Source organism: Vicia villosa, linkage group LG4 (genome assembly GCF_029867415.1).
Source record: "Vicia villosa cultivar HV-30 ecotype Madison, WI linkage group LG4, Vvil1.0, whole genome shotgun sequence".
Classification (NCBI taxonomy): Eukaryota; Viridiplantae; Streptophyta; class Magnoliopsida; order Fabales; family Fabaceae; genus Vicia; species Vicia villosa.
Window position 1 is genome coordinate 184,187,049 of NC_081183.1, and position 13,303 is coordinate 184,200,351.

Sequence of the window (13,303 nt, forward strand, 5' to 3'; positions counted from 1 at the left end):
ATTATAATCTTTGGTGAAAATATCTGCCACGTGAGAAGTAGAAGGAACTAACAATAGTTCATGAGATCTTCTTGTACCTTAAGCCTAATAATATGATAATCTATGTTAAGGTGCTACGTGGGCCAGTGGAAAACAGGATTTGTAGATATATGCATAACACTCTAATTAGGGCTCTCAAATTGTGCTAATTCATATGGGCCGACCGATCTGATCTGAAAAATCATAAGGCTTGGACTTTTAAATTAGAGTTTATATTTTTAAGGTTTTTTTTAGCCTAGCCCTAATAAATCCGCTACATATTAGGGCTAGCCCATATGGGACATAGGTAGCCCGTTAGGCCCACATAGCTATAAATTTTAAAAAAATTATATTAATTCTTATATTGTGTTACTCCAAAATAACACATTAATTTTTCTCACTTCACTAAATTGTATCTCTATTTTATTCAATCATTCTATTAATTTTCTCTTATTTTAAATATTTGAGTATTATTTTTTACAATTTAGACATGTATTGTATTTAAAAATATATTATAGTGTTTATAAAAGATAATATAGTTCAGATAGACTTACAGAAGGCGTACGATATGGTTCATTGGGATGCCTTGGCTTGTATTATGAAGGAGATGGGTATACCGAATATTTTTACTAATTGGGTGATGAATCTTGTCAATTCTGTCTGTTATGTTTTTAAAGTCAATGGCAGGTATTCTAATAACTTGCAAGCCAGGAGAGGAATTCGTCAGGGAGATCCCATATCTCCGCTCCTATTTGTTTTGATGATTGAATACCTTAACAGATGCATGGTGAGGATGCAGCGTGATCCGGGATTTCATCATCATGCCAAATGCAAGCCTCTAGCACTTACGAATCTTGCGTTTGCCGATGATATCCTACTGTTCTGTAGGGGTGATGCACAATCTGTCCAATTTCTAATGAATACTTTCCAGAACTTCTCTGCTTCTACAGGTCTCATATTCAATCCTCGAAAGTGTAAAGTATTTTATGGAAGTGTTGATGACGAGATTCGGGGCCAGATACAAGCTTTAACAGGTTTTGATGAAGGAAAATTCCCTGTTCGGTATTTGGGAGTTCCCCTCAGCAGCAAGAAGCTAAGTGTGAATCATTATCTTCCCCTTGTTGATAAGATTACCTGCAGAATCCGTCACTGGTCCTCAAAGATGCTTAGTTACGCTGGTCGTGTCCAATTAGTCCGCAGTGTGATTGGTTCCATTACTCAGTATTGGATGCTTAACTTTCCCTTCCCTAAATCTGTTTTGAAGCAAATTGATACTATTTGCCGTACCTTTGTGTGGACAGGAAAATCGGAGGCAAGTAGGAAAAGTCCGGTGGCTTGGCAGAAAGTTTGCAGCCCGTGTAAGCAAGGAGGATTGGGCTTACTAAATATCACCGTGTGGAATCAAGTTACACTTCTTAAATGCCTTTGGAACATTTGCAACAAAAGTGATAGCCTTTGGATCCGGTGGATCCATAAGGTTTATTTGAAAGGGAAGAATGTGATGGAGGTAGAGACGGGGCAGTCCTTGACTTGGATTATGAAAAAAGTGCTGAATTGTAAATCTATGATCGCTAATATTGATTCGGAGTGGCAGCGTATGATTTTAAACCGTAAGTTCTCTATGAAAACTGTGTATAACTGTTTGATCGCAGGTAATTCTGTTTGTTGGCACTCGTTGTTGAGACGTAATATTGCTCGGCCTAGAGCTCGAATTACGTTGTGGATGTTGTGTCACGGCCAATTACCTACCAAAGAGCGGTTGTACAGATTCGGTTTGCTGGATAACAAGAGGTGCAACCTGTGTGATCATGAAGAGGAAACCGTTGAACATCTCTTTTTCGATTGCTCTGCTACTAAGAGATTATGGACTGCAATTTTGAACTGGCTTCATATTCACCACTGTCCATTGCCTTGGAGTTTAGAGTTGCCTTGGATATTGGAGAACACTAAAGGAAAGGGTTGGAAAGCAATGTTTTTTAAACTGGCAGTTACGGAAGCTGTCCACGAAATTTGGCTATATCGTAATGATTCTATTTTCAATAGCAATACACATAGGAATAATACTGTGGAAAAGATTATTGATTGTATAGCATATAGAGGTTGGGAAAATAGAAAACTTAGATTGCATGTGGCAAATCTAATGCTGTAGGATCATTTTGTTTGGCTGAATCCTAATTTGGATTGCCTTGGTTGTAATGTTTTTTGAATTAATATATCATTGATTGGTTCAAAAAAAAAAAAAAGAAGATAATATAGTACTTAAAATGTATTATGTTTAAAATAATATAAATTTTTATTTTATTTATAATAAATAATATAATTTTTTTGTTTTATTTATAATAAATAATATAATTTTTTATTTTAAATTTTTTTATTAAAATAAAGCACGTTTAGCCCAAAGTCCATCTAGAACCGGACTTGGGTAGTATTTGGAGACCCATATTACAACAAGACTTTTTTGACCCGACCTTAAAATGCTCGAGGCCTGTTTAGGATCGGGTAGTCCATTTTTGACAACTCTAACTAACATAATAGAAGACATTTTGCCTTATGAATGACTGATCAAGATATTTGAGCAGAAATGCGAGTCATTGCAATTCTCTAGTTGGTGCAGCAAATGCTCGATATTCAACTTGCGCTAAAGAGCAAGACACAGTTGTTTGCATCATTGTTTTCCATGAAATGAGATAGTAGCCAGGGAAGAAAAATTAATATGAGATGGATCTTCGAATGTCTAAGCATCCTCCCTAATCTACATCACTAAACCCTAGTATCTGCAAATCATAGTTCCTAGGAAACACGAGACCACGACCAGGAGCCTATTTCAAGTACCTAAGGACTATAAAAGAAGCTTTGTGATTATTCTCAATGGGATATGCCATAGACTAGCCTAGTTTTTATATGGCATGTGCAACGTTTGGTCTAGTGGCAAGGAGGTAAGTTAATCGACCAATGAGCCTTTTATATGCACTAACATCTTATAAGAGGAAATATCATCATTATGCAATTTAAGTGTATAATCAAGTGATGTACTAGTAGATTTGCAATGGCTTGTACCTAAACTCAAGAAACTCAAGGAAGTGTATACTTTGATAGACTGTAATTCCTTAGGACTAAGGAGTAACTTCCAATCTAAAGAATAATTTCAACTTCCTTAAGTTCTTGATGTAGAAAATGGAGTGAATGGCATCTTTAAGAATGTTAAACTCTATTAAATCAGGCTCAAGTAATAGTATGTCATCAACATACAATAGTAGAGACAAAAAAATTGTTGGTGGACTTAATAAAGATGGTGTGATTTTCAGTGCCTGTGTAAGACCATGACTTAGTAAAAAGGAGGTTAATTTGTCAAACCATTTTTTATTGCTTGTTTCAAGCCATACAATAATTTAGTAAACCTACAAACTCGTCCTACTTTTGGTGAGTGAACTCATTGTGGCACCTTCTTATAAACTTCATTGAGATGACCATACAAAAAATATTTTTTACATCAAATTGATGTACATGCCATTCTTTGATTGATCCAAAATCAAGAATAACCTTGATTGTAGACATCCCTGCCACAGGTGAAAAGGTATCAAAGTATTCAAGTCCCTCATTTTGGGTGATAAGTTGAGCAAAAAGTCTAGTCTTGTATCTCCCAATCGTGTCATCTGCATGCCTCTTAATTTTATACACCAATTTATTTCCTATATAAGTATCTCCTTCATGAAAAGTATTAATTTCTTAAGTGTGATTGTTATTTAATGCATATATTTAAGATTAAATTGAAGTTATCCATTTATTATATTTGATAGCTAAGACATATGATATAGGTTCAATGTCCTTGGTAAGAGATAAGGCATATGTGGGGAGTGAAGGGGAAAGGCTTGCAAAGTTTATGTAGGAGGTTATTGGATAAGGTGAGTAAATGACTGAATGGCATATGTAATCATTGAGATAGATCGACTTAAGGTTAGGTCTGGTGGATTATCTAGGAATGTTTGTCTGAATTATAGGTTCAATTATATAATAATTGGATTCAATGATGTGGCGTTATTAGAAAGTTCATCTATTTCAAAAAAAAATATGATTCAATAATGAAATTTCATCTTGAGTTTCAGGTCTAGGTTCTCCGTGGTTAATTGGTCGATTTTTTGAAGTTCTTTGTGGTTTATCGGTGAATGTTTTGAAGTGTACTGTTGGTGGAATTGTATGGAAATTCAAGTTCATATAATTCTACATCCTTAGAAGCTAAAATACTTTTAGTATGCATTTCAATAATAATACAACTTTTCATAAATTGTTTATATCCAAGAAAGATGTTTTTATCAGCTCTTGGATTAAACTTATGCCTCTGATTGGTTGAGGTTGATGCATAACATAAACAGTCAAAGGTCTTTATCATTTTGAGGTATGGATCAACATCATATTAAACTTTGTGTGGAGATTTATCTTTGAGCAACTTGGTAGGAATCATGTTTATTGTAAAAATGGCCTATTAAACAACACATGATCAGTAAAATTTATGAACATAAGATTGAAAATTCAAATCTTTGTTAATGTTCAAAATATGTCAGTTCCTCCTTTCAACTCTAGCATTATTTCGAGGAGTGCCAACACAACTTCTTTGGTGTACTTATACATTTTGTTTACAAAATGCCTCCAACATACATTTTGGTCCATTGTCACCTCTAACAACTTTTAGTGATTTTTTCTCAAATTGAAATCTAAACATATAAGATTTGATCTTGAGAGCATCCAATGAACTTAAGAGCTTTTAGGAGGTTGAACTCTCAAACCCCCTTATACAAGGAAAATAAAGTTTCTGGCTAACTTTCAACCAAACAGTGAACAACGAAAAAGAAGCAATTTAGTCTTCCTTCCTAATGACAGATTGAAGTGGTTAGTCTTCTTTCCAAACAACAATTTGAAGCGGTGAGTCCCCAAGATAAACTAAGAGTTTACATAGGCTTATCTCAAACCAAGGAGAGATTTTAAACATGACTAAGCTCGTGAACCAAATCATGGTTTTAACGGGCTGACTACGAACCTATGAGATTTTTTACTAGGCTTATCTCCGACCTTAGAAAGCTTTTAATCGAGCTGAGCTTACGAACCAAATCGGGTTTACACAGGATAACCACGAATCAAATTGGGATTTTAATACTAGGTTGATCTCGAACCGATGAAAGCTTTTGAACGGACTAAGCCTAAAAATTGAACCTATGACTTAGGAACTAAATCCTCAAACCAAAGCTTTCTAAAGGGTTTAGCTTCAAACTTAAATAAAGAATCCCTAATTGGATAAATTAATTCAACCAAGGTGAAAATGTTCCTTGGTGAATTTACAATACTACCCTTTCAAAACTATAAAGATACCTCACTTGCAAAACATCTTTCTCGAAAGCACTACAATTAAATTTCTAAGTGAGAGAAACTGAGAAAATATTTTTAGAGAGAAAGTGAAGAGTGTGGCATTAGAACTCACTTTTCTAAATATGAAAATATGAGGGAATTGACCTTTATTTATAGGCAAGAGGTTAACACCAAAAAAGAAATTTGGGACCAGAATTGATGAGTCAATCAATTGGCATCATGCTCCAATCGATTGATTGGCCTAAAATTAATCGTTTATAAGGTTTTATAATGTAAGAAGAGATATATAGTCGTTATTGTTCATTAAGACACTTATTAAATATTTATAGCGCATTTTTACACTTAACCCAATCGATTAGGTATAAGTGCCAACCAATTGGCTAATACAAAAAATTGCTCAAACTTTTCTGACAACTCTCGATTCAACTAAGATGGCTTTAAAACATTTTTAACTACATTTTTTTTAAGAAAATTAATTTATAAAACTTGTTTTAGTGTGTGTGTGTGTGTGTGTGTGTGTGTGATGTGTGTGTGATTGGCTGTATAACTTTACGATAACGCCCTTATGCTTTTACAACATACCGTTCACTCAGACATGATAGGGCGAACTTTCACACTTCCTCTCTTTAATGCTTTGAAGCTTTAAGACTTTGTTAGATAAAACTGTTATACAAACACTTGTTTGAATTCATCTTGAAGATGAGGCTTGACTTGTATTCTTGTTTAGTGTCATCATTAGAGGACTTGTTGTGATCATTAAACCCTAGTTTAGTAGCTTAGTCTGATTGCATCTTTAACTATTTGTTATGCTTGCACTTAAGTTGTTAGTTGTCATCATTAAAAGCATATTCAAGAGTATGTTGTTTAGATCTTCCTAAACCTGTAAAATATGATTCCACAGTTAGTGCTTACACAGCTCATGTTGGGTTAGCAGAATACTGTAAGGTAAAGTTTTGGAAGGATTTAGAAGGCTTACTTCAAGATATACCTCAAGGAGACATTCTTTATCTATAAGAGCATATAAATGGAAAGTAGGAAGCATAACAAGAGGTTTTGGGGGCATGCATGAGGGTTTGGTCTGGGGGAGGTATTCGCGGAGGGTAAATCCATCTTGGAATTTTCGTCACCTTTTAATCTTCCTATACCTAATACCTAGTTTAGGAAAAGTGATGAGCATCTTATCATATATATATATATATATATATATATATATATATATATATATATATATATATATATATATATATATATATATATATATATATATATATATATATATATATATATATATATATATATATATATATATATATATATAAGCAGAGTGATATGTTATTAGATAGGCATGACAAAAAAAAATTTCCCAGCTCGAACCCGACCGCCTCCGCCTTAAATCAAACGGGAAAATCAACTAATTGAGTGAAAGTGCGAAGAAAACTCGATCTTTAATTACGGAGTGGGTGATGCTTATAAAATTTTAGACTTTGTGATTATGTTGCTTAATTTTTTTATAGCGGTTTTTCTCTGCATATATTTCATGTTAATTTTCATTATTATTTAAATATCATCAGTTGGTAACACCAGAAAAAGAGCTTTTAACTTTTCAACTCATATTAACAAAAAAACTCTGTTTGGTAACTGTCATTTAGCTTTTAGCTTGTAGCTTTTTTACTAGCTTTTAGCTTTTTTCTCAAAAGCTATTTAAAGTAGTTTTTGAGCTTTTATCTTTTACCTTGTGACTTTTTATTTCATTTATACCCTTATTATTTTAACAAAAATATAATTTTATCTTTGTATATACAATAGTTTTTGCATTGTATAATTATATTCGTGTCGATTAAAAAAATATAATATTTAATATTTTTAACGACATTAAAATTACAAGCCTTGTAATGAATTTAGAGATAGGGTTGCTAATTTTTAAATTTGTGAAACATTAAGAGATTATTATTTTAGATTAATATAATTGAATTCAAAATCGTAATGATGTTATTTTATATATCTCATTAAATTTATATATAAATTTTATTATATAAGTTCATTTAAAAATTTATATATATATATATATTTGTTCGATATATTTTTATGTTATTTTTAATTTTAATGTACATTAATTTTTTTTTTGCATGTGTTTGCTAATATATGTATTTTTATTTTATAAAAATTAATTTAATTATATAATACAATAATATAATTAGACTATCAATTTCTTAATTAAGAATGTCCTTTTATGTCATTTTATATTTATCAGCTAGTATAACAGCTAATTTACCAAATACCAAATATCAAATAACAACTAGTATAAATACTAATTTACCAAATACTCAAATCAATTTATCAGCTATCAGTTACCAGCTACTAACTACCAACTACAAGCCTATTTGGTAAGGCCATAAAAAGAGCTTTTAGCTTTTCAGCTCATATAAATAAAAAAGCTCTGTTTGGTAAGTGTTTTTAGCTTTTAACTTTTAACTTTTTTACTAGCTTTTGTCTTTTTTTTGAAAAGTTAGTTGAAGTAGCTTTTGAGCTTGTAGCTTTTAACTTGTGACCTTTTCTTATTATTTTAACAAAAATCTGTTTTTACCCTTCGATATATATATATATATATATATATATATATATATATATGGGGACGACTCAAGTGAGAACACTTGGTTATTATGAGAAATGAGAACACTGAATCACGACCATTAAATTTTGATTTTGTTGATTTTAATAGACTGGATTGGTTTCTCTTTCTAGAATCCTTAATATTTATTTTAAATCAACATAGAAAGAGAAACCAATCCAGTCCATTAATATATATATCCTTAATATATATATATTATGATTCAATGTTTAATTTTTTTTTAATCTTTAATGTTTTTAATAACATCTAAAGTATACAATACATTTTGAAATAGTGTTGATAATTCTCAAGTTAGCCAAACGTAATCGAAGAATCAATGAGATTAACCAAGACGGAGAAAATTTAAATTTTTGTTATATTTTTATGGTATAATATTAAATAATAAATTTATTTTTATTATTAATTTTGATTAATTTAACTGAAATCAAATTTTATGTATTTCGTTAAATTCATATATATAATTTATATACAAATTTAAAATATTTTGATGTTTCTTAAATTTTTCACATATATTAAAATTGCTTTGCAAGTTTGTTTTAATAAATAAATCACAAATTTTTTAATAAGAATGTCCTTTTGTGTCATTTTGTATTTATCAGCTAGTGTAACAGTTAATTTACCAAACACTCAAATTAACTTATCAGCTATCAGTCACCAACTAACAGCTACCCGTAACCAGCTACCACTCACCAGCTACCAGCTAATTTTACTAAAGCCTAATTCCTTAATTTTTAATAAAATAAATTATTTTTTCATTGTTTAAAAATAAAATAATAAGCACCCATTATTTTTTTCTTCTGAAAAAACAATTCAATTTTCGCCGTTTGAGAACATTATGCACACTGCTCATACTTTATCAATTACATGAAACTTATGAGGACAAAGTTTCATATTGCCGAATTTTCAATTAAAAATATAATTAGGTGCACTAAACTAATAAGTAATCAAAGATTAATGTTCCCTTGCCTAACAAAATAATGCTACCAGACCACGAGGGATGCACTAGTCCTAACTAACAATCAACGTTATAATTTCAGTTTTTGCTACACCAGAAAAGCCGGAAAACAAATCATTTTTTTCCACTTTTTTTCAATTTTCTTTTTATATAAAGTTTCTTTTTAGTAAAGACTTTTTTTAAATTTCTATAAAAGATATTTTTATAAAAAGTAAAGTACCAAAAATAAAGCATGACAGCATAAAAACCATTGAAAAAAGAATCTTAATTAATTAAAGTTTTGAATGATTTACAAAAAATTTAAATTTAAATATTCTTGATTTATTTCATCTTTTTAAATTTAAAATTGATGATATTTTCATTTTTAAATGACTTGCCATCTATAAAATGTGATAAATCATTTTATTAATTTTCAATATAAAAAATGAAAACCAGATCAAAATCATTTAATTTTTAAAAAAAAAAGTTTAATAAAAAATTAGAGAATAAAATTGTAATAAAACTAAAAAATAATGGTCAAAAAAAATATTATGTAACAAATTTTAATAAATAAATAATTAAAGAAATGTCATTATTATAAAAAACAAGAGCACACAGTTTTAATTTCTGTTGAGAATCACGAGAAAAAAGGACAAACATTTCATAAATAATTCAGTTTAAGTTATTTTTTCTGTGGGCTTCCAGGCAAGAGAATCTACACATCAAGTGTCCCAATGAAAACAAGTCACCTATTCAAATCAACCAAACCGTCTATTATTAATATTATCACCATATCATTTTTTTATTCTTTATTACTTTATTGTTAAATAAGTATTATTCTAAATTACAATTAAAAGTTGTTCAATTTTTTTTTATTATTGGCCGTATTAATATTAAAAATTATCCCAATTAGGTATCTCAAATAATTAACTCTAAATATTTTTTTAACTTTAAAAATTCATTTCTAGAAATTATGACTAACATATATAACAATATAAAATGAATATTATAAATGAAATTGTAGAAATTATTAAGACCCTACAAAGGCTCCTAAAGTGAACGTGGCTTTCATTTTCTCCTTATAAAACCTAATCACATTTCAATTCCGTGTGCTTTCAATAAGAAAGAAAAATCAAAACAAGTGTTCCAATGGTTTCCACTTTGCTTCAAAACCATCACTCTCTTTCTTTTTGTCTCTCCCTTTTATTAACTAACAACAATTCCAAACCAAACCTAAATCACTCAACCAAAAATCCTCAAATCCTCTTCATCTCTTATCAAAAAATGGCCTTATAGTACCTTAATTTGTGCTACAGTTTTCATTTTTTACTATGGGGGAGGAAGTGAAACAAAACATGCTATTTGGAAAGTACGAGGTAGGAAGAGTACTAGGTAAAGGAACATTTGCAAAGGTTTACTATGCTAAAGAAATTTCAACAGGTGAAGGAGTAGCTATTAAGGTTATAGAGAAAGAAAAAGTGAGAAAAGAAGGAATGATGGAACAAATAAAACGTGAAATCTCCGTCATGAGTAGTTTAGTAAAACATCCAAACATCGTCAACCTCAAAGAAGTCATGGCAACAAAAACCAAGATCTTGTTCGTCATGGAATATGCTCGAGGTGGCGAGTTATTCGACAAGCTCGCCAAAGGAAAATTCAAAGAAGAAACCGCGAGAAAATACTTTCAACAACTTATCAGCGCGGTTGATTATTGTCACAGTCGCGGTGTATCTCACCGCGACTTAAAACCAGAGAACCTTTTACTCGACGAAAACGAGAATCTTAAGGTCTCTGATTTTGGTCTCTCGGCGTTGCCTGAACAGCTACGCCAAGACGGACTTTTACACACTCAATGTGGGACTCCGGCGTACGTGGCGCCGGAGGTTGTTAGAAAAAAAGGTTATAACGGTTTTAAGGCGGATACTTGGTCATGCGGTGTTATATTATATACTTTACTTGCTGGATTTTTACCTTTTCAACATGAGAATTTGATTTCCATGTATAATAAGGTTTTCAAAGAAGAGTATCAATTTCCACCATGGTTTTCTTCGGATTCGAAGAGGCTAATCTCGAAGATTCTCGTGGCGAATCCTGAACGAAGAATTAATATTCCTTCGATCATGAATTCGCCATGGTTTCGAAGAGGTTTGAGTTTCAATACTAATTCAAATGATGATTTGGATTTGGAAATAGAAGCAAAGGCTAATTTGATTGATTCTTCTTCACCTGAATTCTTCAATGCTTTCGAGTTTATTTCAACTATGTCTTCGGGTTTTGATCTTTCGGGTTTGTTTGAGGAAAAGAAAAAAAGAGGTTCGGTTTTTACTTCAAAGTGTTCGGTTTCAGAGATAGTGACAAAAATTGAAACCGCTGCGAAAAGTTTAAGGTTTAAGGTTAAGAAAATGAAGGAGTTTAAACTTAGGTTACTAGGGAATGTTGAAGGGAGGAAAGGAAAGTTGGCCGTTACGGCGGAGATATATGAGGTGGCGCCGGAGCTTGCGGTGGTTGAATTTTCGAAAAGTTCCGGTGATACTTTTGAGTATGTGAAGTTGTTTGAAGATGAAGTTAGGCCAGCACTAAAGGACATTGTTTGGTCGTGGCAAGGGGAGTGATGCCACGTGTAAGGGTAATATGGTCCAATCAATGTCATGCCTAAGATTCCTTTGAATTTTGGGTGTATAGAATATATGAATCATATATGAAAGTTGTGTATAATATTAATTAATGTGGTGTATAATATATGATAGAGTTTGGTGCTTGTCTATGACTTATAGTAACAAATTTTTGTTTTTTGTATTTGATTTTGGCTTCTTTGTTATTTTATATAAGTAGCTTGAATCTTATGTAGATTTGGATAGTATGGTTTTGGTGAGACTGTACATACTCCACCATAGTAGCCCCTAATGTAAAAGTAAAGTTAAATTTGATTTAGAATTGAGAATTAATTTAAGGTTGGAGTTCAAAGTTTTTTTGGCATGTTTAGTTTTGGTATTTAATTAATTACTTTATGACTACTAATTTTGTTCTATTTTTTACTTTTTCAAATATTATTTTACTTTAAAATATTGGTCGAGAAATCTTTTAGGCAACTATGTTGAATAAGAAATTATGTCTTTTAAATACATGTACGTGAAAGTGAAGTTGAACTATTAATTTAAAAAATGCATAAATTTAAATACAAATAAAGAACATCCGTAAATTTATAGAGTGTGATATTTATAAAAGAAGTTATCTTATTGAAAATTATATTCTTATTTGGTTATTTATGTGAGTAATGCATAATTCTTCCTTCCAATCGTGGGATATGTGGCACGTCACATTTGGTTGTCGCATTTTGTTCCTCGATGTGTTCTATTGACTTTGTCCACATATATGTTGCTCCCTTAGCTCATGGTTCCACAATTCTCATATTCTTGGTTAGTGGTGTTACATAGATGAAATATGGCCTTAAAACCCATTTATCTACTCCTATTATTCTTTTAATTAAATCTAAGAGTCTTCATGACCAAGTTATACCTCAATAGACTTGAGAAAAATATGTTGGATCTTACTCAGTTGTGTTTCTATTTATATGACACTGCCTCGTCTGGGAGACCATTAGATATTCCTAAAACTGTTTGTCTTTGGAACTCGGTTGAGATTTCATTTATTTTTAGGTATAAATAAATGTCTGTTGCATTGCATTATCGATTAACCTTGAAACATAAGGTGATGTGACATTCCTAGTAGTTGTTGCGCGTGAATAATGCATAATTGCACCCAAAACAAAAAAACTAATTGTTATAAACCTTATTTTGGCTTTCTAATCGTCGAATGTCTCTCTGTTTCTCGATATCAAGAATTGTAATATCGTCCCACATAATTAGTCAATGACCCCTATACGACTTTTATAAAATCTATCTTTGATCTTAACATTTCTTTTCTTTGTTCGTATCTTTGAATAAATGATTGTGTATTTTCTTCTCTAAGAACAATAGAATATCATCTTCTCAAAATTTGAACCTTCTTAGGGCCCTTTTATGCTTGTAGGACAACATAACTCTTTGTCATTTTACTAGTGGTGTGGCCTCTGCAGCTTTATTTTTTGAGGCACATGCTCAAAACTTCCATTTGATTGTGATTGGTTTACTACTAAAAGGTGGTCGAGTGAGCTCATGATTCATATTTTTATATCTAATGATTAATTAACTTTGCTTCACAAGGTTAAAGATGTTATAGGGCATATTTAGAAGAGGTGGGGATTTTACGAGATGATCATAATTTCTAAAGAAGATATGAAGATTGACACTAAACATTTATTTGGTATTTAACTTTGCTTCACAAGTTCTCATTATTTTATTTCAGCTAAGGTATGATGACCATTA

General features: G+C 31.1%; 2 protein-coding genes across 2 annotated transcripts; both read left to right on the plus strand.

The window, feature by feature from the left end:
• Window positions 1-586: 586 nt before the first annotated feature.
• Window positions 587-2,167, plus strand: LOC131598494 (uncharacterized). The gene has a single exon (XM_058871089.1). The coding sequence runs from the start codon at window positions 587-589 to the stop codon at window positions 2,165-2,167; it is 1,581 nt and encodes a 526-aa protein (XP_058727072.1).
• Window positions 2,168-10,039: 7,872 nt separating this feature from the next.
• On the plus strand, window positions 10,040-11,913 carry LOC131596324 (CBL-interacting serine/threonine-protein kinase 25-like). Its single transcript, XM_058868946.1, has one exon. The coding sequence runs from the start codon at window positions 10,271-10,273 to the stop codon at window positions 11,549-11,551; it is 1,281 nt and encodes a 426-aa protein (XP_058724929.1). The 5' UTR covers window positions 10,040-10,270; the 3' UTR covers window positions 11,552-11,913.
• Window positions 11,914-13,303: the final 1,390 nt, after the last annotated feature.